Genomic DNA, 27,467 nt, shown 5'->3' with positions numbered 1-27,467 from the left:
TTTTGAATGGCCTATTTTATTCATTACCTATACTTCGTTATATATATATGCAAATTTTTAGATTGACAATAGCATACGGCATATTAGATTATAATCAATGATATAAAATAGTTAGTACATTTTTATGCTATTGCAATAAAGTTAAAAACTGGCGTTTTATCTTCAAGATATCTATCAAAATATTTGTTTTTCAACCTAATCCATGCTGATATAGATGGTAAACGGACTGTAGGTCCACGTCGTAAAACTGCCGGAAGCATTTCTTACCTACTTCTGAAGGGGTGGACAGTAGGTCCCAGGCCGGGACCGTGGACCTACTGTCCGACTCACGGGTTTCTTTTGACGAGGGTTTGACAGGGGATCGCTGTACTCACTCTACTGCCCTTGAACGGTTGTTTCGAGATCCATACTCTATATCTGCTAAATACTATTCAGTAGACCACTGTATTTTTACTAGTTCTTTCTGACTCGCTACAGAAGAAGACCACCTACAGAAAGATTGAATCAAAAAGCTAATTGCATAAATGAAAGTCGGGTTTATTTTCTTAAGTGTATTGTTAAGTAATACACCATTTATAATTTAAGAATTGCTGAACAATTATAATGGTCTTTTAAAACAACTATTAAAGTATCGTAAAATGCACGGAACATCAGGTAACTAGAACAAGAATTTTATATAATACGAGTTTTGTTTAGTTTTATTAAAACTGTTCTGTTTAAATATTATTTTTATGATAGCACAATCATATGTGTAATTATTTTACACTATTTTCAATTTATTTGTATTTGGTATTGAATTTAATCCCAATTAGCAACCCACTTCATATGTGATACCTTGAGTTTTGGTTTGAGTAAGCTTTTGTTTATATTTACTGCCTAAGCAGTACGCTGTGCGTGTGTAGTGGAAGTATCACTCACATTCTTCCACAGAATGAAGAACGAGCGCAGGTAGAAAAATTCCACGGCCAGGTCAGTTTTGAAAAGTAGGACAGTTAGTCAACAGGTGTCGGCGTGGACTAACTGTCCTACCCTGCAGAAAAGTGACGTCAGTCACCCTCGTCAAAACTAGGCGTGGACCTACAGTCCTACAATCGATATGGATATAGCTTATCGCAAGTTGCGATAATGAATAATCGGTTTTCCGTCACTGTGTTTTGAACGTGTTCAGTTTCAGTTGTTTTGTTTATAATGTTTTAGAACTTATTAGTGGCCATTAAAGCATTTCAAAACGAAGATAACCAATGCAAATACAATATTACAATACTAGGAGAGCTTTTAATCGATTTTAGGGTTACGTTTATATTTTATTTCCCCACTTTATCAGTCAGGAACCCACTTTTGCGATAAGACGAAAATGTTGAAAATTGTAACTCATTATTTACATTAACTGGCGTAGGTATATTTTTACTTACTTTTTCGGGTTTTTACTTTTTTGATAATTTGTATCAAGTCTTTTTAAAAGTAAAATAGAGACAATAATACAAACAACAACTCAATACAATACAATACAGTAGTTTTAAAAAGTGTATAATGTAATAATCGAACAAAAAATAAAATTGATCCACAACGTTTTTTTATAGTTAGTAAAACACATCAATGTTATTTGTAATTGTATGGTATATATACTAGGTTGGAGCATGCCACACAACATGCTGTGTCACATGCTTCGCTGAAGTTATTTCCAAAGTATCAAACCTGTATCTCATTTCATTGTCAAACCTGCGGACAGATAGACTTACAGACAATCATAAATAAAAGAAATCTTTTAAATCCCTCTCGCAAATAAAGGAGAATAAAATTAATAACCTACTCGGTGGTAGTCTTCGATGACGCTTAGCCGAATTTAATGGTTGGAGATACATCATCATATAACTCATTATTAACTAAGTAGAAATGTAGTTTCGTGCAAAATTAAAAGGTCACAAATGAAATGTTTCTTTAGATATCTTGCCATATGATACATTGACACTTTTTGTTCATTAGTTAAATTTCATAGCGGTTTTGAAATAATAAAAGTTTCAGTGAGCCGGGGAGGGTACTACAACGCAAGGGTGCGCTGAACTCAAATATTGTCACCAATATCAACAATAACTTTCCACTCTATTATTTTTCTTTTAACTCTATAAATAAAATGTCACATGTTGAAATTTCAAATGATTGTACTCTGTTTGTTTACACATTTATTTATTCTGATATTTTCTTGTTGCCATCATGGTTACCCATAATATCAATGTAAAAATATTCGCTAACGCTCAGCCAACTCCCATGAAGTTAGCACTATTACTAAACTCAGTGTTGCCTACATAGACATAAAGCTTCATGCAAAATTGTAAGCCTATAGGTCAGTTCGTTTTCGAGATATCGTTGCGAACAGACAGGCTGAAAATGAAATGAAATTGTTCCTGCATATCTCGAGGAACAATCTTAACTTAATCTTTTGAATTTTAAAGTATCAGTACTTTTTGACGACTTCTATGTAGACATTACAAGTAAAAAAATGATCACTCCACGAAGAAAAACATGTATTTAAAAAGGAAGTTTGGGAAATTTTGTAAAATGAAAAAGGATGATAAAACGTATATTGTACAGTTTGAGTATGAGCCAAAGGAATTGTCATGTTTTAAAAATGTATTAAATAAGAAAGCTTAATATTTTAATGAAATATAATTAAGAAAATCTATTATTAAATACACGTTATCTTAATGAAATTACATTTTATAATTTAGAAAAAACCTGTTATTTCCTCCAGTTAACATACGCCGTACAAAATCCTATCCTAATCTCAACCGTTTTTCTTGGGCCAGATTATAAGATAAAATGAGCCTACATTCTGCTTCAAGTGTCTACAATTCTTCGTGGGATGAATAAAAGACATTTATATTTTTCGTGTATTCAGAAAATGTTTTTTAAGATGGTACTGTCGATTCTGGGTTTGAAACATTTTCATGCTAAATTCATGACTATTTAAGATACCTGTGAATACAGGAAATGTAGACAACACTTTTTGATAATTCCACGTGAAGTTAAATGCTTTTAAGCTAAGAAATTTAGGTATTTTTCTGATCAGCCCAAAAAGATACTGAAGATAAAAATGTGGATTTTACATTTCGTACATGAGATATAGCTTTATCGAGTGATACATGTTTTAATAATTTAATTGAATTTATAATATGAGTATATATCTATTTAATTAATTTGTATGGTGGAAAAGTAAATTGGGGGTTTTCCAAAATAAAATATAGTTTAGCTAAATATGACGAATTTTCATTACAAATATCCTTTAAGAAATTATTTTGTATAAATAAAAACGTGTCGAATCTTTCACTGTAACATATCACATCCTCATCTCAACATGTTTTCTTTAGTACCTATTGTAAAAGCACTTTTAATTCTGCTTCAAATTTCTACAGCTTCTCGCAGAATTAACATTGTTTATAATTTTATCGTACTTCGAAAAAAAGCAATTTTAAAGAACTGTAATCAACATTTCGCTTCAAAACTTATAACAACCGAAAACCGATTATATTTTAACTAGAATAATTGGAAAATTGGAGGAAATTCGTTTATACGTTCGATATAACGAATCTCAGATAATATTTAACGTGAACTGATATATGTTACAAAAAGTTCAACACGTTTTGTGGAAATCGTCAGTGTTCCTCCTTCGTTAGTTCGGGTGTAACGTGTTGTTTGTACTGAGCCAATCCTGTGCAGTGGCATCGCTTGGGTCCACTCTCTCCAGTCTGGACTGTATACAGTTTGTCTACCAGAGGCATCATTTATACCTTTGAGTGGCAGTCCATTGCTAAATGTTTTGTCCATGAACGTGTTTAAATCTATTAGGGGTTGTTACACCTAAAGAAGGGGGTAGATTTAAATCCTCGAAACGTAGTCTTAAACTTGTTGTAACATATAACGATGTAAAATGCCCGAAATCCTACTATCCTTTCAAATCATCCATCTTCAATATCAAACTTTACAGTAAAGAAATAGGTTGATAGTTTATAGTGCTACATGAGTTGGATAACATTGGCACGAACTCGTTCATCGAGACTAACCCATTCTGCTCTAGATTAAGCTAAGGAAATGGATTTCTCTCCAATCTATAGAATATGTTTCATAGGATACTAGTACCATGATAGAATACACAGATAGTTTGTAATGGAACGTAAAGTTTATCACGTATTACCTTCATCATACCTATCCAGTGCCGAAGGTGTTCGCCCTGGCCTTCTCTATCGTGAAGAACTTCTTGAACGACTACACGATCAGCAAGATCCAGATCTTCAAGGCGGAGCCGGGCAAGTGGGGACCGGCTCTTCTGCGGCAGATACCCGCCGAGAACCTCCCTCAGCAGTATGGCGGTGACATGGTCGACCCTGACGGTGATCCGAGGTGTCCTTCCAAGGTAATGCGGGGTTCGTAGAGTGATATATGCTGGATCAAGGAAAACAAAATCTTCGATTGTATTAGTTTATCAATTTACAGTTCCAAAACCAAATTGTACATTTTTTACAAGAACATTAAATTTTATAGCGCCAAGAATTTTTAACAAACTACCAAACTATATAAAAGAATTATCGAATATTAAAACATTTTTGAAAAGATATAGAGAGTGGCTGCTAACTTTGGAGCACCTTGACTTCATAATTAAAATTCAGCATTAATATTTACGAATGTACACTATAAATATTTTCCATCATTGTTTTGCTTACACGTTCTTAGACATACAGCAATTTTTAAAATTTTTCACTTCAACATCTTTTCTATTGGCTTACTTATTTTCATTTCAATAATTTCTCATGTAGTATAGCAAAGAAGCACTGATAGTAAGGAAAAAACAATGGCTGAAAAAGAATAAATAAAAAATTCATTCTTTCACTGGACTTTTTCTGGACGCTGTAAAATAATGTTAATGTAAAATAATTGGAACCTCCAAACAGGCCAAGTGCCGTAGAGGCCCTAAATTTTCTCTTCTGTTATTTACGAAAGTCAGTATATTTACAAGTTTTTATAATGATTAGATATGTAAGGGGACTGAAAGAAGTTATATTAAGTTACTTTTTAAGTTGCATTATGTTATTTGTTCAATTTAAATACATGTTTAAGTTTTCATTTAGTGCATTTAGTCAAGTGTGTCAAGTGTGTTGGTAAGTGTAATTATATTGTTTATGATTCTTAATGATGTTAGTTTTCATTTATTTGATGTATTTTTTGCGACAGAATGAGAAAATAAATACATTTATTTATTTAGTTACACAAGAGATAGCTTATACAATGCTATAAGACTCGGGGACTGCCCACTGTTGAGTGAGAGCTTCGGGTAGTTAATATTTGAACGGTAATAATGAAAGTTAACTATGTGGCGCAGACTAGCGTTGGGCCTCGTAACTATTATAATCCCCCAGGTCTCAGCATACCTCTTTCGTATGAATGATTTATGTCGTGTTAACCATAGGTGTATATATTTTATTTAGTTTCTTCAAAAGGAAATTAATAGAGGCAACATAAAATAAATTGGGCAGACCAACCAATCAGTCAACCATCAGTCGAGATTAGGCCGCTTTGATTGCCAATTATAAAAAAAATGAACTAAAAAGAAAACCAAAAGTATTAAACGGATCAGATATTTGTTATAAACCAATGCGCAGCCACAATATGGCTTTAAGAATTTCATCTAGCATGAACCAATAATAATAATAGTAATAATAAATGCTCATTCATGTCCCCCTTTTTATTTCCGCCATCTTGTTTATTTCTGTAGGTGGTTGGAATTCAGACGTATTGTGACCTGTATTCTGTAGTTCAGCTTTAATGATTAGTGTTGTGTATAGTGTTTTATTAATTGCATGTTTTAGAGTTAGTGAAGTTGGCACACAACATTGTGCTTGTGATTTCTGACATACGCGTGTCAGAACGCTCTGGTATGATTTGTTTATTTTAACCTAGTTTGTAGTTATGTATTAGGTTAGTTATTTACCTGAAGAAGAGATCAGATTGCAGATCTCGAAACGTAGAGTTACTGATTTTTTTTGTTTCACTGAATTATGGCAAATGTCCGCAAAAAATCCTGTTTCCTTCACAATCCTTCCATCGTCAAAAATAAACTTCAAACAAAGAATTAAAATTTCAACTAAATTTTTTTGCTATAAAACATTAATTTATGAGGTCTTAAAGTTCCGTTTTCCCGGGGAAAGACTTCCGAGCCTAACTTTTGGAGGGTATTTTATACATCCTAAATTACCCAATGTGTCTGCCCCTTACGGAATAATTTTCTATATACGCCACTGTGTTTAACTATACAAGGGAAGACGTATATTCAACAATCAAAAGAGTTGACTGGTTGTTCATGTTCAATTTCTATACTTAATATACATCAAACACGTAAAATAATTTTTTGAATCCTCGCGGAATGAGCTACTAGGCTGTAGGCACTTAGGCCTACTAATACAATTTCTCATAGCAATGTACCAACAATTAAACCATTACCACACTTGTAATTGCATGTAGACCACTGTAAGCTTATTAAGACATATTTATTTATCTTCGTCACTAACAATTTCTCAGGACGATTGGCGCTAAATCATGGATGTTGCAGGTTCCACAAGGAGGAAAGGTGCCAAAGTCCATGTACGTACGCAAGAGCGACCGGCTGGCCTCCGAAGGGAAAGACAGCTATTGCAGCGCCACGGTGCGGAAAGGGGAGAAACTAAGGCTCAACTACTTGGCCGCTCAAGAGGGTTCGTTCCTCAAGTGAGTTCTTGCTTTTTTCTGGGAGACAAGGATGACGCTAAAGCCCATCAGGCAAACTAGTTGGCCGCCTAAAAGAGTAAAAGTCACAAGGAGTTATATAAATTACTGTAGTTTTACAAAGCAAAAACGTTGGAATAAAATTGAATTGTCTAAGTCAAAGTTAAATCGTTTATTGCGAAAACATGTTCACATGTATAGCAAACGTCTAGGAGTTTAAATTAAATTAAATTTAGCATTTATACCTCAATACACATTCAGACATACAGTTTTTGGATTCATACGCCAATTTTACCCACATCCAACGTCGGCGCCAGTCTTGTAAATGATCGGTCTTTCCAGTTGTTTGCCATACATTCGCCGACATTTTAAAATACCATAGACGCTAAAAAGCTTTTGAGGCGAATTTTTAACCCTTTTGGGCGTTGGGGCACTTGATGGAATCTGGCAATTTGTTGATTAGATGAAACCAGCCTGTGCAGGCAAGTGCTCATAAACTACCGTTCTGTGTCTTTCAGTTTTGCCTTTTGCATCATACTCATATATGTCTCAGTCCATTATCAGGGCACATCTTGACTTACAGAACAGAATTGTCTGCAAAATGTAGAGACTCGGCAAGGTCAACAGTTGCAATTGTCTAAAAGCTTACTTACAGGATTTTTAAAATTAATTTTTGCGATTATTCTGATCGCTTTCTTTTGCAATTCGAACGCTCTTAAAAATTGACTTACTTTGAAACTCGCCTTGTACTTGAAGTTGGGATATCATTTCAGCATAAACACTGGGTGTAAATGCGGGAAAATTTTTGATAAATTAAGATGCCAAAGAAATTAAAGCAAATGACTGCTGCAATGAAATTCATGAGATAGCAAGGAGAGTACTCATACACTCAAATCCACAAGATTTCTTGGAACTACGTCTCCAGCAATAATATTACCGGCGAAAAATTGGAGTTCGGACCCCACCAAATTTTAAATTTTTCAAATTACTTTTTTAGTAAACGATTATTATTATTTAAATAATTCAGTATTACTGACATCTACTGCAACAAAGAAGATAGTCCTCAACAAAGAAACGGGTCAAGAACTTTTCAGGAACAAAATGGGGCCACTACAGGAAAATATCAGTTGTCTGGACCCCCCCAATTTTTTTCCTGGCTACGTTCTTGCTCGTTAACTACCGCTTTCTGTGTCTTGTTAGTGTAATGATTGTATTTTCTCGGAACTAAAGTACATTAAAATTACGATCCTTCAAGAGTGACTCAGCTAAGACTCCGAGGACTATTCATGTCATCAATAAACCAAGACTTGGCGCAAACCATAGATTTAAGTAAATTGTCACCTTCCACATAATAAAACCACGAAAAGGAATTAAAAAAATAAATCCTTTGATACTTCAATAAATTTTGTTTCCGACTCGATTGCAAAAAGTTTTTTTTATTTGCTTATAAAGTTTCTCTTTGCAATAAACACACAAACTCATCATAATTAAATTTGGTATCGGTGATTAAAATCTCATTCGTTGCGTTTAACATAACTTTCTCTTATTGTCCTTATCTTTTTAGTTAAAGATATTTCAACCTTATTTGGAAAAAAGTTACTTTCGTCATGGGAGATCTAAGATGGCGGCCAAAAACCCCCATTAAAAACCATATTTACAACATATTTACTATCGCCCTGTCATCATTTGATATGTATATCTGACAAAAGGTATCAATAAGTAAAAGTATAAAATCACACTGACAATATTTTACTCAAAATTGTGTAAATATTTAGAAAGATCTATGATTAATTTTACAAGCGAATTAGTGTACTATTTGAATTAAGTAACGCCTTCAAAACATTCAATGCACGTAACTTTCATATTCGTACCACAATTGTATGACTCTTTTTGAAGGCGTTCTTCAACTTCAGTGGTCCTAGTTTAGTAGTTGACTGTAACTTGTTCATTAGCGCATTTTAATTATAATTTCCCATTTGCATGTATAAGTATTGTAATTACAATTACTAAAATAACCTTTTATTTTTTTTCCATTTCCGATTAAACTTTGTACTTACTGAGGAATGATTAAAAAAAGTTTTTGAAATTTATTATCTTATTAAATTTTAAGTTTGATGCTTTTTAAGTGGGGGAATGGATTTACGCACAGAGTGTGGGACACGTACCGTTAAATATTAAAATCTATTAAAACAATATTGAGTATTATGGAACTGTAAGTGTCATTATTTAAAATAAAATAAATTAACGAACTAGTTAGTTTAATTGATTCTAAACAAATAATAATGAGCGTAGACTTTATTTGTTTCTAATAATTTACAATTCAAGTTTATGAATTTATAAGTTTTTGTAACAAAATGTTTAAGGGTTTTTTAATCGAAAAAGATAAGTTTATTATTTTTATACTTGGTGTAAATTAAATAACTGAGAATATTTCGACAGCTTATAAGGATCATTGCTTGAATTATGGAAGAAAGCCAAACAAACTGGAAAGAGAGATATACAGGGTGGCGCATATGTAAGTTTCTCCAGAAAAGAAATTTAAAGGCGTTATTGGTTAACTGAAAAACACTTTAAAGCAAGAAAACAATTCATTATATGAAAGTACTTACATTTTACCATACGATGTTACAGCAGTTGTTCGAAATGTCCTCCTTGATTTTGTACACACTTCATACAACGACTGAGAATAGAGTCACAAATATTTAGCAATAAAGGTCTATCGTTATTAACATGTTAAAATGAGTTTCTAAATAGGCTTCTGAGTTCTTCAAGATTTTGCGGTTTTGAAGCATCCACAGTCTTCTTTATAATACCCCACCGTGAAAAATCACATGAGGTCAGGTCTGGCGAGCGCGCAGACCAATCGATTGTACCACAGCGACCAATCTATTCATTAAATGTGTTATTTAAAATACCTCGAACTTGTATACCGAAATGTGCTGAGGCACCATCTTGTTGCCAGATGAGCGAATGAATATTGAAAACAGGATTGTTTCTGAGCTCGGGAACTACTACTTCTTGCAGCAACCGAAGGTAACTTTCTGAGTTAACATTTCCTCTAGAAAATAAGGACCAATCAGTGCAGTACTCGAAATACCTCCCCATACCATAACACCAGGCACATTGAGTGCTGCTTGGATTACGTTATGAGGATTTATATCCGATCAGTACACGCAGTTATGCCGATTAACGCGTCCATTTAGTTTGAAACATGCTTCATCACATCACAAAATTGATCGCAAGAAATTTGGATCAGCCTCTGAGCGGATAGTTATTGTTTCACAGAATTCCAATCGTCTATCTGAATCATCCTCGTGAAGCACTTGGAGTAAAGATGGACGGTATGGTTTAAATTTTAATCGCTTTCTTTTGCACGCTTCTCCATGATATTTCTAGTTCAGCAGATGCCTTACAAGTTGATTTTACCGCGACTGGCTACAAAAGCTTGAGCAACTGTCTGCAGGTTTACTTCGTTGCAAATTTATCGTGGACGACCACACTTCGGGGCATTTAAAGCGCCTCCTGTGTTTTCAAATTTCTCATTTAACATCCGTATATACTGTTGAGTGGGTATCGCGACACCTGGATATTTACCACTAAATTCTTCTATTATTATAGCAGTATTTTTATTATGCTTCCACCACAACTGCAGGATGTAAACTCATTGTTGGGTTGTAAACATTTAAAAAACACGCACAAACAAATAACAGAGCGATACAAAGAGCGTCACTTTACACTAGCCACTGGAACAGACAATAATGAACTTACTCCGTGTTGCTGCCAGTTTAACATTGTTACCAAATTCTCGAACAAAATATCCTAATTTACGGAAAACTGACATATGCGCCATCCTGTATTTATATTAGAGTCTTATTGACAGAACTTACGAAGTACGTGGTATGGTTTTTCCTTTGGATGAATAATTAGAAAGTAAAATTTAGCAGGTATAAAGGACGTAGCCATTGAGGGGGTTCAAAGAGTCTGGACCCACCAAAAATTTTAAATTTTTAAAATTTCTTTTTTAGTAAACGGTTATTATTATTATTAAAATAATTCAGTATTACTTACATGATGAGAGATCGTTCTCAACATGGAAAAGGGTCAAGAACTTTTTAAGGAACAAAATGGGGAATGAGCCGTTGACTGCTTTCGCCTTACTTTCTGTCCTAGTGGAAAATATCAGTTCCCCCATAGCAAGTACTAGATGCAATGGCTCAGAAGACAAGAAGAATTTGACTTTTGTAAAAGCTTTTTCTACATATTATCATACCTCAATGTGGATTTGTATACTATGTACCGTGTTTTGCAGAAAATAAAAGAAACTTTTCATTACATTACTACATGAGACTCATCAATTTAAATTATCTATTCTATACAGCCAATAAAGCAGTGTTTCCACAATTATGAATATTGTCGTCAATAGAACCTTTTAAAAGACATAAAAACTATGTGCAAAATTCATTGTTTTGCTTCTTAAATTTGATAGTTTAAAAAATTTGAATCCCCCACCCACAATTTCGTTTCGACCCCCCAACATTTTTTCCTGGCTACGTGTTTGGTAGTTATTTTTAATATTCAGTTCATATCATCACATTTTCTCACTCTTTCTTCTACATATATACTTGCAGGTGGGGTTTCTACAGCGATGGACACGACATCAAGTTCGGAGTGTCCAGCAAGGACGAGGAGGGTCGGGAGACGGTGGTGGTTCCTGTCCACAGGGTGGAGTGTCACAAGACAGAAGAGGTGGGGACCATAGAGTGCCCTACCCCTGCCACTTGTAAGTATCTTATTCCTATCTACAAGATAGTAGTACAGTACACAACGTAGGCTATAGCATACGGTCTTCGCTGAGATTGCTTGCGAATTTTCAAATCGATACTTACATTTTAGAGTAATTTAAGAATACTTCAGGATTTTAAGTACAAGAGCAATATTTTAGGATGCATTATAGCGCGTTGCAGTTATAGCAGTATACTCCCGTGTCGCTACTTTTCTTGTGCTGTAGAAGTATTTGTTAATGATAAATTATCTGAGCACGGGAAAGAACCGATCAGATATCCCTCTGGCCATCAGTGCAGTGCACTTCTTATGGAAAAAGAAAAACAACCCTCGAGAGCTAAATCCAAGCTCAGATCGTGCAATACAAGCTCGTAAATTAAAATGAATGCAGTAGTAGATATTAATGTATTCTATAGATGTATAAAAGCATATCTTATAAAAAAATTAAATCGCAAAATGTGTTGCTACGCGCCAATTTTGCTAATTCTTTTTGTAAAATGTTTGTTGGAATCCGAAGAAGATACTAAAAGAAGAGAGTATAAAAGAAAGATAAGAAAAGTTACCTAGAAATAATTTATGAATATGGCAATATTTATGTTTTATAATCCAAATTTAACTGACACTAAACAGCTGTTCACATTTGAATTTTATAAAATATTGTACAGTGTTTAATTACTGGGATAATGCAGATAGTAAGCACAAAGTTAATATCTAACTTTGAACCCAGATTGCACCAATGTTGAATAGGAAACATAATGCTTTGAAATATTATTTAAGCACTGTTATAAAACCAACCTTAATAAACAAAGCTATCCTTATTTTCACGTTACTCCAAACTTGTGGGCTTCCTAGCCACATTTCAATATGGTATTTCAACAGTGTCTTAAGGAAAAACAGTGAAATGAACACTAACATGCATCGACAATCCTTTTTCCTCAGACTGCAGTCCGAAAAACAACAGGACTTCTATAACGCAAAACTTTATACTCGATTATTTTGAACAATTGCATGAAATTAATAAGAACTTCCCCCTTATAACGGAAGTACATAGGACGTATGTAAGATTTCCCCCTAGACTGTATGTAGATAATGTTACATCGTGAGGACAAGGCAAACTCTACTATGGCACTCGAAATATCTTAGACCGGATGTTTATGACAAGGATTGAAGTAAACTTTTTTTGCAGAAGTATGATTCCAAGATCTATGTATTTGTATTTTTGATCGGGACAATAAGACCGATGTGGCATTGAAAATATAATTAAGGCGATCTAGAAAGGTACCCACTCGTGGAAAACGTGATATAAGTTAGGTTAAACTTTGATACCTGATACTAAGTAAGTACCTTTGTACATGAACCTTTAAGCCTACTTCATCATATGACATCATAAAAGCTTTTACTAAGTATTACAAGGACATTGGTATTGAAAATTGTGTGTGGAGCGGCGGGTAACAGCTAGTTTATTAATAAAACCAAACAAAAAGAAAACTCTTGAACTAGATACTTTTATTTATCTTGAAGGTACTCTGATTTCAAATATCTTTTGTTGATTTCTTTATTTCTAAATCTTACATTTATTTATTCGCCTAGTTAAGTTATGTTGCCTATGGATATGATATTGTTAGCATTGTTGTTTATTAATATGTAATTGTTGTTGTATATTTTTTAACGAGGAATTTTACTTTCGTTAGTCAAAATCTGTATATATAGCTATTGAAAGTAATGTATTTGTTTGGTAAGAGGAACAGTTTATTCAAAATGGTGACTATATTTCATAATATTACAAGTACTCGAATTCCAGTACCAGTGTAATATAGTGTAATACACACTAACGTATCGCAGTCAGCAAGAGCAACTCGGAGATAGGGCTGACTGGGTTTGTTTTGCTGTCGTGTAAGATGACTAGGTTCTTTGAATAATCCGTAGTGATAAGGAGCTTAAGTTTATACTTTTAGGATACGTTATGTTCTGCAAATGTTAAATTGGCATTTTCGATCTTCATTTTCCTACGTACCACAAATGTCATATTTATGAAATGTTTTCAGTTTGATTTGAAGTGTTTATGAATTATTTAATGTGACTTTTTAAAAAATATATAATTTTTCTTCATTGACAGTTCATAAAAATGTATGTTGCTGCAAAGACGGTAGGAGCAATAAGAAACTCCATTATTCCAAAACTATAAAACTCCACTAGTCAATGCGTATAAAGCTCTGAAGAAGGGATACACCAGGAGTTAAATTGTTATGAATACTCCATTCTTCCCTATTAATAGTTTCTGAAAACTGATGTAGTACGATCATCTTTGACAACTCCCTAAAGTTATTTGCTCAACAGGAAGCTCCATTACTCCATTTTTATAAAAAAATCTACTAGTCACTGTGCATACGGCTTTGGAGAAGTGCCACATTGGGAATTAAAGAGTGATTGAGTATTCCATTATTTTCTGTCAATAATTTGTGCAAATTTTGTTTGTTGCAGATACGATAATATTCGACAACTCCTACAGTTATTTGCGCAACAAGAAGCTCCATTACTCCATCTCCATAACAACTCCAGATTCTCCAGATAACTCCCCAGAGGAATGACACTCCTGGAGTTGAGGAGACCAAAAAACTCCTTTCTTCCTCATCAATAAGCTCTCTGCTCCTACTGCTCAGTATTACGCCTTCATACCCTTGAAGAGCTTTACCTAGGGATATCTTGTACATACTATATTTTCACACTTCATCGGTAATCCTGTTACCCAGAACTGTTTATTGATTAGAGAATGTGTATTTTTTTAATTGTAGTTTACACGCAATGTTAGTTGTTTTGTTTTGCTCCTTTTCCACCTACATATATTTTTAAGAAGAGTGTTTTAATACAGTTTATGGGTGTTTTTCCTAACCTATCTCTTTTTGTATTATGATTTTCGTTCTATTTTATTAGAGTAGACAAAAACTGAATTAGTGCTCAAACACAGTGTGTGCAGTGCGTAAAAAGTGGTTCACGAGTGACATAAATGCAATTGAGAGTTTCGATACAAAAACTGTAAATAACGGCAAAACTCCTTTGTCTATTTTTATCATACTCTAATTTGTTCAGTTCAAGGTGCTCATAATTTGTTTGAAAAAGATTTTTTAAGCAGTAACAGAACTGTTTCATTAAGATGTAATTCAGATGCACAGGTAAGTGTTTAAACAGTACCTTATTTGCCCTGAAATATGTATTTACACAATCAATATCTTTTCATTAATTATTTGTTTGTAAGCTTCAACTCAGTATCATATGAATAAAAAATACAAGTTTTAAATTACCAGGTTAATTCGTTTTATAGTTACATTAATTTCTGTTTCTTCCCCAAAAGTAGCTTCTGCTAAGTGTGAAGAACAACACAATAATAAAGGGAATGTTTCTGCAAAGCATAAAATGCTCCAAATTACATTTTATCTTAGTTTTAGTGCATGATTTTTGTATAAGAGTTAATGTTGTATTGTACAGTTAATAATAATAATGTATGTTGAAAACTGGTGGGATTTGACTGTTAATAATTTCACACCCTCTTAATCTGCGAACCAAGGAAAACTTCATTCCAATGTCGAAATATTGTTTATAGAATTATCTTCTTGAAATATTTTCGGTCTGACTGTGGAGAGCCAACTTCATCCAACATATGTTAAACCGGAACCGTAAGCAATGTATTGTTCCGGCATGAACAGGAAGATTGGTGTTAACAGAACTCCAACGTTTTGGAGTTGAATCATCGGATATAGACATATATGATAATGAATTAGATAGTCAGCAAAAATTTAAGTCGAAAAAGAGAAAAATAAATATTATTTCTTCACCAGACCATGGGCTCATTTGTTTAAATAAAGTTACCAGGCAAAACCATAATGACCTCATTCTACTCAGTAATAGCTATGAATTACTACTATCCTCTAACAAAGAAAATCAAATGGTTGAAGATATCAAAGCTTAACAACCCAATAAAAGATTCAAAGCCACAATCTATATTTTCGCTAGGAGTGACAAATATTTCGCCGATGACCCTGGAAATAATCGTACAAGTTTCTTAATCTAGACAGAATAAAACTATTTCCATTAGGCAAAAAACGTGAACATATCGTTATGCTGAAAAACATGTATTAGCCTACTCTATTTCTATTGAAGACCTAAAATAGCGATCGAAGAAAACGAGCATAATTCAAGAAATCTGGTATATGTAAGTAATTAAAGCATAAATAAAGTAATCGTAATAAATAAATATTTCAAAATTAGTATTTATTAAACGTTAAAGTTTTTATTTCAACCTCCTAATAAAAAAGGAAGTTGTTCAATGTAAAAGTTGCCAACGTTATAGACATACTAAATATTATTGTTAAAATATAATTTGGTGTGTTAAATGATCCTTGGATATTGATACTAAGGTTTGAAATAAACCTTCAACAGTACCCCTTCTTGCATTCTGTGCTCTAGTGACCATCCGACTAACTGCAATGGTTTTGTGTATACATGAATTAAACGCGAACAATTCCCTCCTCTTAGAAAACTTTCAAAAAACCACTAGGATCATTCTGGACAAAACAAACCAACTAATGTTAAGCAAAAATAGCCCTCTCAAAATAGTTTAGCCGCTGGAGGAGTAGGTAATTTTCGCTCAAACTGTACAGAATAATCACAAAAATGGCCAAGTGAACAAAAATCGAACGGACACATGAAAAAATCTGAACATGATTCAAAACGCTTTACACATTTAAAGTATATGTCTTTAAAATTAATATAATTCAAAACAATAAAAATTGTTGGTCTTTAAGTGAATTAACAATTATTTAGAAGGGGTTAAGAGTGTAGTTCAATGTTGCAAAAAAGGGCAACCTAAATATATAAATAATTTTAAAACTTTAGACCTTTGAGCCTACTCATATATCTTCGTTTGAAAAAACTGAATGTACACAACAAAAGTAAGGAAATATCGTGGCCTCTTAGGTAACGTTTTACTTCAGATTCACATTCTTTAAGAAAAATTAGGTTTTTTGTGTCTATGAACTAAATGACTAAAAAAGAAATAAACAATAATAATAAACACGCTTTTATTAGTGAGTAAATGTTAAACACATCTTCAAATAATTTCGAGAACTTCATGCAAAATTGTAAATATTGATCTGAACTACTGATAACGTCTAAATATGATCCTGTTTAGTGGTAAACGTGAAACTATTTTTATTTAAAAAGACAGAGTTAAATTATTTAGGGTCAAATGAGACAATTTAATTTTTGTAAATGTATGGTGGCTGATCACTGCATATATCAGTGGATCGTGTCAACAGTTTGGACCGGACTTATCATGTGCTGATAAGGCAGCTGGCCTAACTTTGATAACGGACCTTTTCGTCGAATTGATAACGAGAGGTTCGAACCAAGAGGAACTAGAGTCGGGGGTGAGTGAGTGACTGGTGAGGTGTACCGTTCCGGCGGCTAGGATTATGGCAAGTCTTACCTTAATTTTCACATAGTTGATCTTATCTTTATTATGGAATAATTTAATAAGTAGGGAATGAGTGGTAGCCGGAAAATCATCAGGGTAGAATTAATTTTCTAAATTAAAATATGTACAGACACGTTTTAACTCGATCGGAGATCGACGTGGTGTTGATTTGTGTGTGTGTGATCGTATTTTGTACGGGTTAATTTAATTTAGGTTTTACAATGCTTTAGTTATTTTATTTTTTACTGTAATATTATTTCACTATCGAAGCAGGCAAGTGAGTGGGTGTAATTAAAGACTACAGTTGCTCCACGGCCTTATAGTGCATGGGTCACCAGTCTAGTCCTGTATGATGTCTATCACTTCTACCTTACATACCCACAATCATAACATTAAATAAGACTCATCACAATTGGTAGCAGGTGAAAAGTATAAATTTAATGAAATCAAATTATTTTATAACCGCTATAAAAATCTATAATCTAATAATATTTATATTATTTTTTCTCAAAACCATTTATATCCAATTTTAATAGTACGTTAAACAATTCTTTTAACAATACACAACCTTTTTGTTTATTGATCTTATACTAGTAAACAAACTATAAATTTATTTTTAAAACGTTTTTGCTACCAATGGATTATTATTTATAGCGAAAAGTTAATTAATTTGACCGCTAATAACAAGGCATTTTATCACAATTATTTTTAAAAATTATCCCCGGGCAATAATTAAATTCTTTAGTTATATTTACAACTAGCTGATTACCGCGGCTTCGCATGCTATACGTAAGTTTTGCCCGTGTATGTGCAATTCTGGTACGAGTCAATTAGATTTCCAACGCCGATGTAGAGTTTGCCTTGTTGCCACGACCAAGAAAGTGTCTGTATATTTATACCTATTGTACACGTACCTTTACTTTATTATAAAGTAGTCTAACACTCAAGCTGTAGGCTAAGTTCAACCAGAAATTTATCTTAAAGAGAAATTCCCCATCATAACTTAGCGCCTTCAAATAGTATTTGGTTATTTAATATACATAACTGTCAGGTAATTGCAGTTAATAATGTGCAGGCGCTTTAAAGATTATTATCTTTTGCAGCGTCACTTGGTGGCGAGTTACATCAATGGGCATAGCATATAAACCGTGGAAAAATACATATACATACAAATTTTCATAATAATCGTTCAAATAATTCACGATTCCATAAAGGACAAACACACAAACATTCATTTATGTATATATGTTTATGTATCTCATTACTTTAATTGTATTGAAACTCCCCTTTTAATTTGAATTACAACAGTATAAAATATGAATGCGAACGCTTTATTTTTTAAACATTTGGCAAGACTTCTAATAGTCCTATATACAACTAATATACAATTTTTTTCAATTGGCATATTTTCGAAATAAATTTTAATTCCATCTAATTCTAATTCCATCAGACTAAAATTTTGAATATCTGTAGTGAAAATAGCGTAACGCATTGGAGTAAAACACATAACGACACATAATAAAAAAATAAATAAAAAACCTTAACATTAAAATATCCTCGCCTGGTCAACGATTTACAATGTAAAGTTTTAGAATGGGAAGAAGAGTTTATCATACTACTACAAAATGGGGTATTTTTAGATGATATCTGAAAGTTACCCCTTAAAACCAGCGATCACATAAGACCAATAGTTGGAGCACTCCTATTCCTACAACATTACTGGTGTTGAAGCCAGTGGCGGCCATCTTGAGAGCATCTAGAAACGCCAAACGCCATCCAGAGAAGCTTAAAAATTGCATTTTTTTGTTTTTAGGACAGGCAAGTTTTGTAAGCGGGAAAGTGTGAGATAAAGAGTTGAATTATTTTTTTCATTCGAAACTTTTTTTCTAAGACCAGTCGTTTTCCTGATATTATCGGCAGAATATAGGAAAAAACCCTGACCGCATCGCCCGACCTAAAACAGATCGCCTACACTCCAGGCCGCTCTCGGCTCTTAAATTAAAACTCAACATATCGATAATTTAAAATTCATTTAAATGTAATTAATTATTTTTAATATGTTAAACATTTTTAAACCCCATTTATAAGGCATTCGCTTATCATTTCATTTAAATAGAAACTGTCATTTAGTGCAATTAAATACTAAACTTGAGGCAATATAAGGTACAATAAAGTAAACCACTAGACATAGACTTATTATGTTTATAAATAATGTATTTAATATAATGCAAATTACAATATGAAAATTAGAAACATAAATATCCAAAGCTTACAATAAAACGTACCTCTCTACTGTCCAAAAATGTTACAGTTTTTAATAAATGACTGCGTATTCTGCTTTTGTGTAATGAGACACTGACATTTTTGCAGTGGTGATGTAGTCGCACTTTGAAGTATTATTTACAAATAGCTTTTTTAACTAATATAAGGTGATTTACCTCAGGATCTTGTTCAAAACAATGCCCTCGTAGGAACAGATTTACACCGATACACTTTCGTAACACTGAATTTACCATTCTGTCCTCTAGTTTTTTCACAGTTGTCACGTCGCCTTTATTAATACGCAACTTTACTTCTGTTTCACATAACAAACAAAGTTTCACAACACCTTCAGAAGGCTGTAAAAGTCCTCCTCGGTTTTTACAACTTATCAAACTGTTGCGGTATTGCGTTTCCTCATTAGCCTGTAACAGCTGTAGGCACCCGCTACAGGCTATTTTATTTCTTAACGTTCTTACTATAAAACTAGAAAGGTACTCCACAATATGCGTCGTTACATTTGAAGTGTTTCCTACAATATCATAGAAATTTATAGTCGAGATCTTCATCTTCCTTCTCATATTCTAAAACCTGCCAGACAGCAGCGAACACAGTCTGAGCGCTCGTCACTAGGATGAATCATCCCAAGGTCGCTGCCATTGTTGTAGCATCGCGCGCCAGAGTCGACTTCAACGGGCAACCCCACTGCTCCATCTATTGGTCTTATGTGATCGCTGCTTAAAACTCACATTAAAACAGCTTATAAACACAGAAAACAAAAATTGCAATTATCCCTCAGTTTAATTAAATTCCGTTAAAGTGTCTAATAGATAACATATGCAGAATGGGGTGAAAAATTAACATAAATAAATATAATTAATTCATATGTATAGCGAACAAAGTTATAAATCGGTACCAGTAAATTAATAAGCATAACTGAGAATAGGACTCAATTTGGGATATTTAGAGTTATGAAAAGATCTATCTTTCATAATTATTTTCGATAATATCCCGTTCGATGGTTCATTTCGGTTGTGAAAGAACCAACTTTTTGACACTCTCCCCCAATTGTTGAGCAAAAAACAGTTCCCTCAGGTAACCGCCTCTCTAACTGTTCAAATACAAAACAACATTATTCAAATAATTTGTACAATTACATATCAAAGTATACAAATAAAGAACGGGGTCAGTCATATTTGATTTAAAATATTTTTTATTTCCATAAATTCTTCAAATGAATATAAAACTTATTGGTTAAACATATTTTGACTCGTTTTTGAACAATAAATTATTTTCTATGCTGAGTAAGTCTTTTGGAATTTTATTTATAAACTTAATTCCTGCCGAGCTTGGTTTCTTATAATGAAATTCCAACGAGTGTTTATGTACTGCAAATTGGTTCCTATTTTGAGTAAAGTAGTCGTGATTTGACCCTAATCAAGGTAATTTATAAACATTTGATCTGACTATCATTTCTGTCAAGTTTCTGTCATTCTGTGTTAAGTGTTTACATTCCGTAAACAGTTAAAATTCCCAATTTAGAGAAAAATTCTTTCACAGAATCCAGGTCTTTTAAATTTAGGACTATGTTAATTTCCTTTTTCTTGAGGTTGCAGAATGCTTTGCAGATTTTTATTATTAGTGGCCCCACATAACGCAATGCCAAAGGTTATATAAGAACATATGTGGGCATAGTAAACAGTTTTTTGAACTTCTATTGAGCAATGTTGGATTTAAGAGCAAACAATCCGAAAGAGATATTTTTTTGCCAAGCCAAAATTTGCTCATCCCAAGTTAGGTTCCCATCCAAAAGTAATACTACAAATTTGGTTTTTGTTAACTGAGAAATTTTGACATTGGCTATTTTTATATTTTCTATTAGTTTATTATTCCTATTTTGTTTTGTGCAGAAAAAAACTAAATTAGTTTTGTTAAAGTTCGGTAATAAATATTTACTAAAACTCGTCGACTTTCATTTGCATTGAGCTCTCTCTCTCTCTCTCTCTCTCTCTCTCTCTCTCTCTCTCGCTGCTTTGTTTGGGGAATCACACTTTCCATCGGCTTTTCTCATGTAGGGCTTTGGACCTCCAAAAACCTTAAAAATGTGTTTTGGCCTTCTTAATAAAGAAGCGTCATAGCCATTAACCTAAGAAACATTAGTTAGATATTAATAGCAGATACAAATAATAATCAAACGAAAATAAACAATCTAAACTAACATGCAAGATAAATATAATAATTATATCAAATTGTATATTAATAACCACCACCATAATCAACTATAAGTATAACTAAGTATTTATACAAACATGCTATTGGTATTATTGCAAAATAATTCTATTTATCAATAACATTTATTTAAAATTAAATAGTAGAATAGAAAATTTAAACTACGTTTTAATAAATACGTCCAAAAATTATCAACTGTTGCACTACCTAATTATTCTACCGCCACCAGGTCAGAAGAAAGAATTAGGTTACATTAGTCCTAGCCTAATAAATACTTAATAACTGTCTGAGGCAAGTCCAGCTCTTCTATCATTTCAAGGTCGTCATCTTCAACAGTCTGCATGATGGACTTCTTGCAAATCTCCATCAAGGAGCGGGGTTCCGCTGAAACACCAAACACGTTTCGTTAGATATGTAATGACGCATAGCTTTGAAATTCACCTCAGCCAAACATCTCTCAGAAACCTAATGCACATTCCATATATTTTACGTGTCTATTGTGAAACATGAAAATAAATTACAACAGAAATGAAAGGTTTACTCACAGTCCAAGCCGCCGTTGTAAGTGATGGTGACCTGGCAGGGCACTGAGCTGGTGCTGATAATGGGAAATAGCACCTTCCCACGCAGCCCGGTGAAGGCATCTCCAAGGTAACATCTTCTGTCGCCAACTCGGATGAGGAAACCCAGTGTTCCCTTGTACATGTCCAGTACAACTAAAACATACAGAAACTTATTAGAATGGTGCTTGAAATATGAAATATTACGGACAAAAGTACCATGAATATACATGTTTATAATTTGTTAAATTAACAGCAGATTTAAAGTTTTACCACCAAAACTGTCGGGCACTTCAAAATCATCGTAAGGTGCTACAACAGGATAGTCGGCACTGTCCATGCTGCAGTCGTGACGTAGTCTCAGAGTGCTCAGGTTCCATCCCCAGGACTGGTCGTCACTCCCCACGATAGACTGAAACAAACAATGAGGTTTTATTCAACATTCAAAGGACATGAAAGGCGTTGTAATTCTTATAAAAAACCTAGGAATTATGCACTGACAATATTTCATTTAATTTTTTCCTTTGGAAAATGTGAAAGGAAAAGTATGCATAGGTGATATAATATTAGTTTATGCAATCAAACAATTATGAACTATTTTGAAAAAGAAATTTATCCACATAATCTGTGTTGTAGACATGTAGAACTTACATTGATTCCGTTGCCGTGTAGATCAGCGGCTTTTGTACCCACACCCACCATAGGGTGCAAGCCACGGAGCTCAGCAGGCCAGTGGATCGCCCACATGTGGATTCCCTGGCTGAATCCAACTCTTCCCCTCACGGCATCGGCTGCCCCGGTGGACGTTGACCGGAAGCAAGTTAGCGGGAACTCCTCCTAAAATAAGGATACGATATTAAAAATAATTGTTCTATATTGTTAGTATGTCATAATTTATTTCTAAGTAAACATAATTATCTGTAAAGTAGCAATTTGCATTAAAAAATTAATTGTAAAAGATTTTAAATGAAAGGCGTAATATATCTGAAGTAGTTAAAAATGTATCTTAAATCCTTAAAGCACCAAACAGTTTAAAATAAAATAGTTGAAGGTATTAATTATTCATACATAAACAATGCTATCATATAAAGATGTCAAAACAATTGTTATCATGGTTTAGATTCCCATGCTATGTTTACAGTAAGATGATGAGTACAATGTGTTTATAGGTGGTATAATTAGATAAATGATATAAAGCGAATATCAAAACCATATCTAGCCGGTTTATTATTCTGTTTAATATCAGAATTATTTAAAAAATGTCCAAGCCAACTATAGTTAACGGTAATTATATATAAATATACCATGCTTTATTTTCAAAGTGTAGTATATAGTAGGCAATTTTAATTTTTTTTTTAAGAATCAAAACGTAGTTTTTAAAAACTGGTATATTTAAATTGTTCGTTCAAAGTTGTTGAAAAGCTTGTATGGGAGTTAGGTGTGTAGCATTGTTTTTACCTACCTTGAAATGGATGTTCCTTGAACAATCTTGCGGGTTCCAGGCGTATTTGGGGGGGGGGGGTGGGGGGGGGGGGGGGTGGGGGGGGGGGGGGGTGGGGGGGGGGGGGGGTGGGGGGGGGGGGGGGTGGGGGGGGGGGGGGGTGGGGGGGTAAAATAAAAATATTACTTACTGCATTATTTACTTTGAAAACTTTTTTCTAAAATTAATTTAAAATCGGTGTCCTTGGTGGAATACTAGAGAATGAGTGGCCACTGTTATTACAAAATTTCATGGCTAACATGGTAGGCCAACATGGTAGGCCAACATGGTAGGCCAACATGGTAGGCCAACATGGTAGGCCATACATGGTAGGGCCAAACCATGGTAGGCCTATTAATAAAATCTGTTGGGATAGGAAATCATTTCACCGATAAGGTTTGAAATAAATTCAAACTCTTTCCTCCTAAAGTGTAGATTTATTAGTAGGAAGCGAGATTTCCAATGAGGATAAAGCTCTATGACAAGCTGGAATTTTAAAGAAGAAAGATAAGGAAGTGAAAGAAATTAACAAAGTTACAAACTAGCAAAATAGCTTGAGGATTATCAGTTTAATTTGTAGCCAACGTGCAAATTTATACAGAATTCCGCGTTTTAAAGCATATTTAGGCCATTCCTGGGATATTTCTATAAGGAAATCCCCCGTTTGTTTCTAGAGGAAATATGGAGCTATTTTAAAAGACAGTATACTAAATTCGACAAGAGTGTGCTTTCTAACTAAGATAACCACTAAATTAACCCTTTGAAGGCCAATGACCAATTGAGTTGCACTAGTCTCAAGGCCATCTCCTGATATTGCTCAGGTACCTTGAAGGCCAGGCTATTTTTGTTCCTTTTTGCATAGTTTTAGTAAATAAGCTGCAACTTCCATATTACTTAGTAAAAAACTGATAATTCTTTTTTTAATTTGTTTGTAACATTATAGGCTTAGACAGGAAACTATAAGGTTGTGGTCATATAAATAAAAAATATTTTTTACATACATGTTTATATGTAAAATTTTGTAAGCGTAGTTTACTTTTTTTGGTTTTAACACCTCATAAAAAATACAAAGGATTGTTTTGCACCCAACTAACACATATTGTCTAAAACTACATATTATTTAACAACACACATGCCAATTTTCAAGTGCTTATCAATAATAAAAGTGAAGTAGGAATGAATTATTCAAAATCTGCAACTGCGGCTTATTTGTGAAAATTGTAGAAAAGCTAGTCTTGTCTTCAGTTTATACACAAAATATATTTTTTCTTCATACAACTCACAAGAATCCATACAAAATAAACCTTAAAACACTGTTAGTAATTAAAAAGTTCATTCATTTTCTAATTCATCTTCAGAATTATCATCGTACAAAGCATCTAAATCACTATCACCTAAAATCCCCAACACCTCAAACAAACTGAACACCGGTACCACTAGCAAGTTAAAGTGTTGACTAAAGTGTTATCACTTGTAGGTGATTTGCCTCTCGTTCTTTTGCTCATATTTACACTTAATAGTTCACTGCAAATACTCTAAAATACCTATAACATCGCACATAATTACTGAATTGCATCAACAAAATATAACCACAACAACTATAACCTATACACCACAACGCCGTTGTAGTAAGACAGACGATTTCATCGAAATGCATAGGTGTATAATAATAGAAATGATGCAAGAAACGGCAGTGTTTTGCGTTTATTAATGAAGCCCATCTAACCCCAAACAAGAAAATATCATGGTTTGTGGCATTTGGAAAGTTTACTGGCCAGTAAACCGGAAATAATGGGCGTCGGCCGCGAGCGCCATTAGGCTAGGGACACACAGTCCCGGTTACCGGGATGCCGGTGATCGGCATCCCGGCCGGGATTGATGAGAAACATATAGTTTGTTGAAGAGCGCACACACAATGCCGGTGCTGTGCGGCAAAAAGCGTGCCGGCCAGACCGGCAAGCATGCTACCGGTGACCGGGAGCCCTGCAGCCGGTGAAAACCGGGTTGGCAATACAAAAAACACTTGATATCTGTCGTGCGTGCTCACACAGTGCCGGCCGCCGGGTCCCGATTCCAGTCAAGTCTGTGTGTCAGTGGGTGTCGTTTCTTCTGCACTTACTGATAATCTTTTGTTTGTATTTTTTCTTGCTATGTGTCGCCTCAATAACACTAACAGTTCGTCAAAAGATTTTATTGACCATCCTGTAGAAGCCGAATAAACTTTGTTTTTCATATAAGTCCGAATACTCTCGTAAAATTTTCTAAATCTTTTTTCAGCTTTAGCATCTACATTGAATGGATGAACCCAATGTACCCTATTTCGTTGTTTTGGTAATTCATTTAGAGCCTCTAAACAACAAACTAACTTCACTTTGAATAGCATGATTCGTTCCGAAACAACACTCAAAGGGTTAACTGAGAGACAATTTGATGTTTATCGCCGGGACTGTGTGGCCAGCACACAACAAACCGTTTACCGGCAACCCGGTGGTCGGAATCCTGGTAACCGGGACTGTGTGTCCCAGGCCTTATGATCACGGCTACCTATTGTAGCCGCCGGCCGCGAACGCTATTTTGGACGACGGCTACAATAGGTGGTGCGCCTGAAATTAGCACCCCCTGGACATAGCACCCCCTCGCTACTGACGTCATTTTGACGTCACAAAAGGGGGTGCTAAATCAGCACAGTGGCCGCGTCCAGGCCCTGAATAAGCACCCCCTTCGTAATACGGGGGTCCTAATTCAGCGCCTCGACCGTGTTCATGTGCTGATTTAGCACCACCCCTTCGAATAGGGGGGTTCCTAATTCAGCGCCTTGACCATGGCTCATGTGCTGATTTAGCACCCCCTTGAATCTGGGGGCTGCTAAATCAGGCCGTATTGATGAGATGAATAATTACCCAAACGGAATATAATAATAATAAACGTTTTAACCATATTGCAATTTATTTTTCAATATAATACAATAATATATATAATTATATATATATATATATATATATATATACTATATATGTGTGTGTGTGTGTGTGTGTGTGTGTGTGTATATAAATTTAAATATATTGCAATGAGTATTATTTACTGCATTGCTGTGGTTTACTTAATATTTCAAAAACAAAAAAGTTCATTACCAATATTGTAAGAATACTATGCATCAAATATACTTAAGTAAAAAACTAGGTTCTCGGCATTCAAATACAGGTTTATTTTTAAAGTAAAATTAATTTGAAATCATGGTAGGAACAACGCAGAGGAACTGATATTGCGTAAATCCGGCCATGTGTAATAAATATACATGGTCAGAGATTATATCAACCTATTAAACCACTTTAAAAACAATTATTTATTTATTTTAAGTTTTCGAATACCAATCAAACGCGGGAAAATTTAGAACCGTGAAAATTGTAATTTTGCGACGGCTAAGAGCCCAATTATTTTTAAGGACGCATCATAAACTGAATTGTACTATATAAACTGAATAGTATAATTCAAACACACTTGACAAACAATTTAAATATTATTTTATATATTTAAGAATCAATATCATTCAGTTACATCCATATCAGTTAGTTCAACTATAATTAAAAAAAACGTTTGAAAACAATGTTAAAACACGTAGCAATAAATATACTACCGTAATTTTCAAAAGCGTTATTGCTTAGGTCAAAAACATACATTTATATACTGAGTATTACCGATCTACATTGCTTAATTTCTCCTCTGTCGGTTAGTGTGCGTTTTTTTGTTGTTGTTAAAAATGGAATATCTTAGAAAAATCTAAAAAGGAAAACCTACGAGGTTCTCAACGAGTAGGTCACAACACAAAAATAGAGTAAAACGGCAGCTCCAGAATATCTTATGCCAATCGTGCTCATATCTTAGTCCCTTCATTTAAAGTACAGGAAAATACATTAATTATCTGTTGCCAAGCAACTTT

The 27,467-nt window shown here is 34.0% G+C and overlaps 2 protein-coding genes across 3 annotated transcripts in view; one reads left to right on the top strand and one right to left on the bottom strand.

The window, feature by feature from the left end:
* LOC124367475 (SEC14-like protein 2) overlaps positions 1 to 15,044 on the top strand; it is a 97,710-nt gene extending 82,666 nt beyond the window's left edge. For both annotated transcript variants that reach the window (XM_046824314.1, XM_046824315.1), the window contains exons 7-10: positions 4,209 to 4,408; positions 6,599 to 6,753; positions 11,379 to 11,530; positions 14,014 to 15,044. In XM_046824314.1, coding sequence (XP_046680270.1) covers positions 4,209 to 4,408; positions 6,599 to 6,753; positions 11,379 to 11,530; positions 14,014 to 14,120 — 614 coding nt within the window. In that variant the 3' untranslated portion in view covers positions 14,121 to 15,044. The remainder of the gene's footprint in view (positions 1 to 4,208; positions 4,409 to 6,598; positions 6,754 to 11,378; positions 11,531 to 14,013) is intronic.
* A 6,705-nt stretch (positions 15,045 to 21,749) lies between these two features.
* LOC124368099 (protein gustavus-like) lies at positions 21,750 to 25,394 on the bottom strand. The gene is made up of 5 exons (XM_046825372.1): positions 25,374 to 25,394; positions 22,702 to 22,887; positions 22,324 to 22,462; positions 22,036 to 22,206; positions 21,750 to 21,874 (listed from the first exon to the last, which is right to left on the bottom strand). The coding sequence occupies exons 1-5, from the start codon at positions 25,392 to 25,394 to the stop codon at positions 21,750 to 21,752; spliced, it is 642 nt and encodes a 213-aa protein (XP_046681328.1).
* Positions 25,395 to 27,467: the final 2,073 nt, after the last annotated feature.

This window comes from Homalodisca vitripennis, chromosome 8 (genome assembly GCF_021130785.1).
Source record: "Homalodisca vitripennis isolate AUS2020 chromosome 8, UT_GWSS_2.1, whole genome shotgun sequence".
Taxonomy (NCBI): Eukaryota; Metazoa; Arthropoda; class Insecta; order Hemiptera; family Cicadellidae; genus Homalodisca; species Homalodisca vitripennis.
The sequence above is the reverse complement of the archived record's forward strand: the minus strand, read 5'-3'. Positions and strand labels throughout refer to the sequence as shown.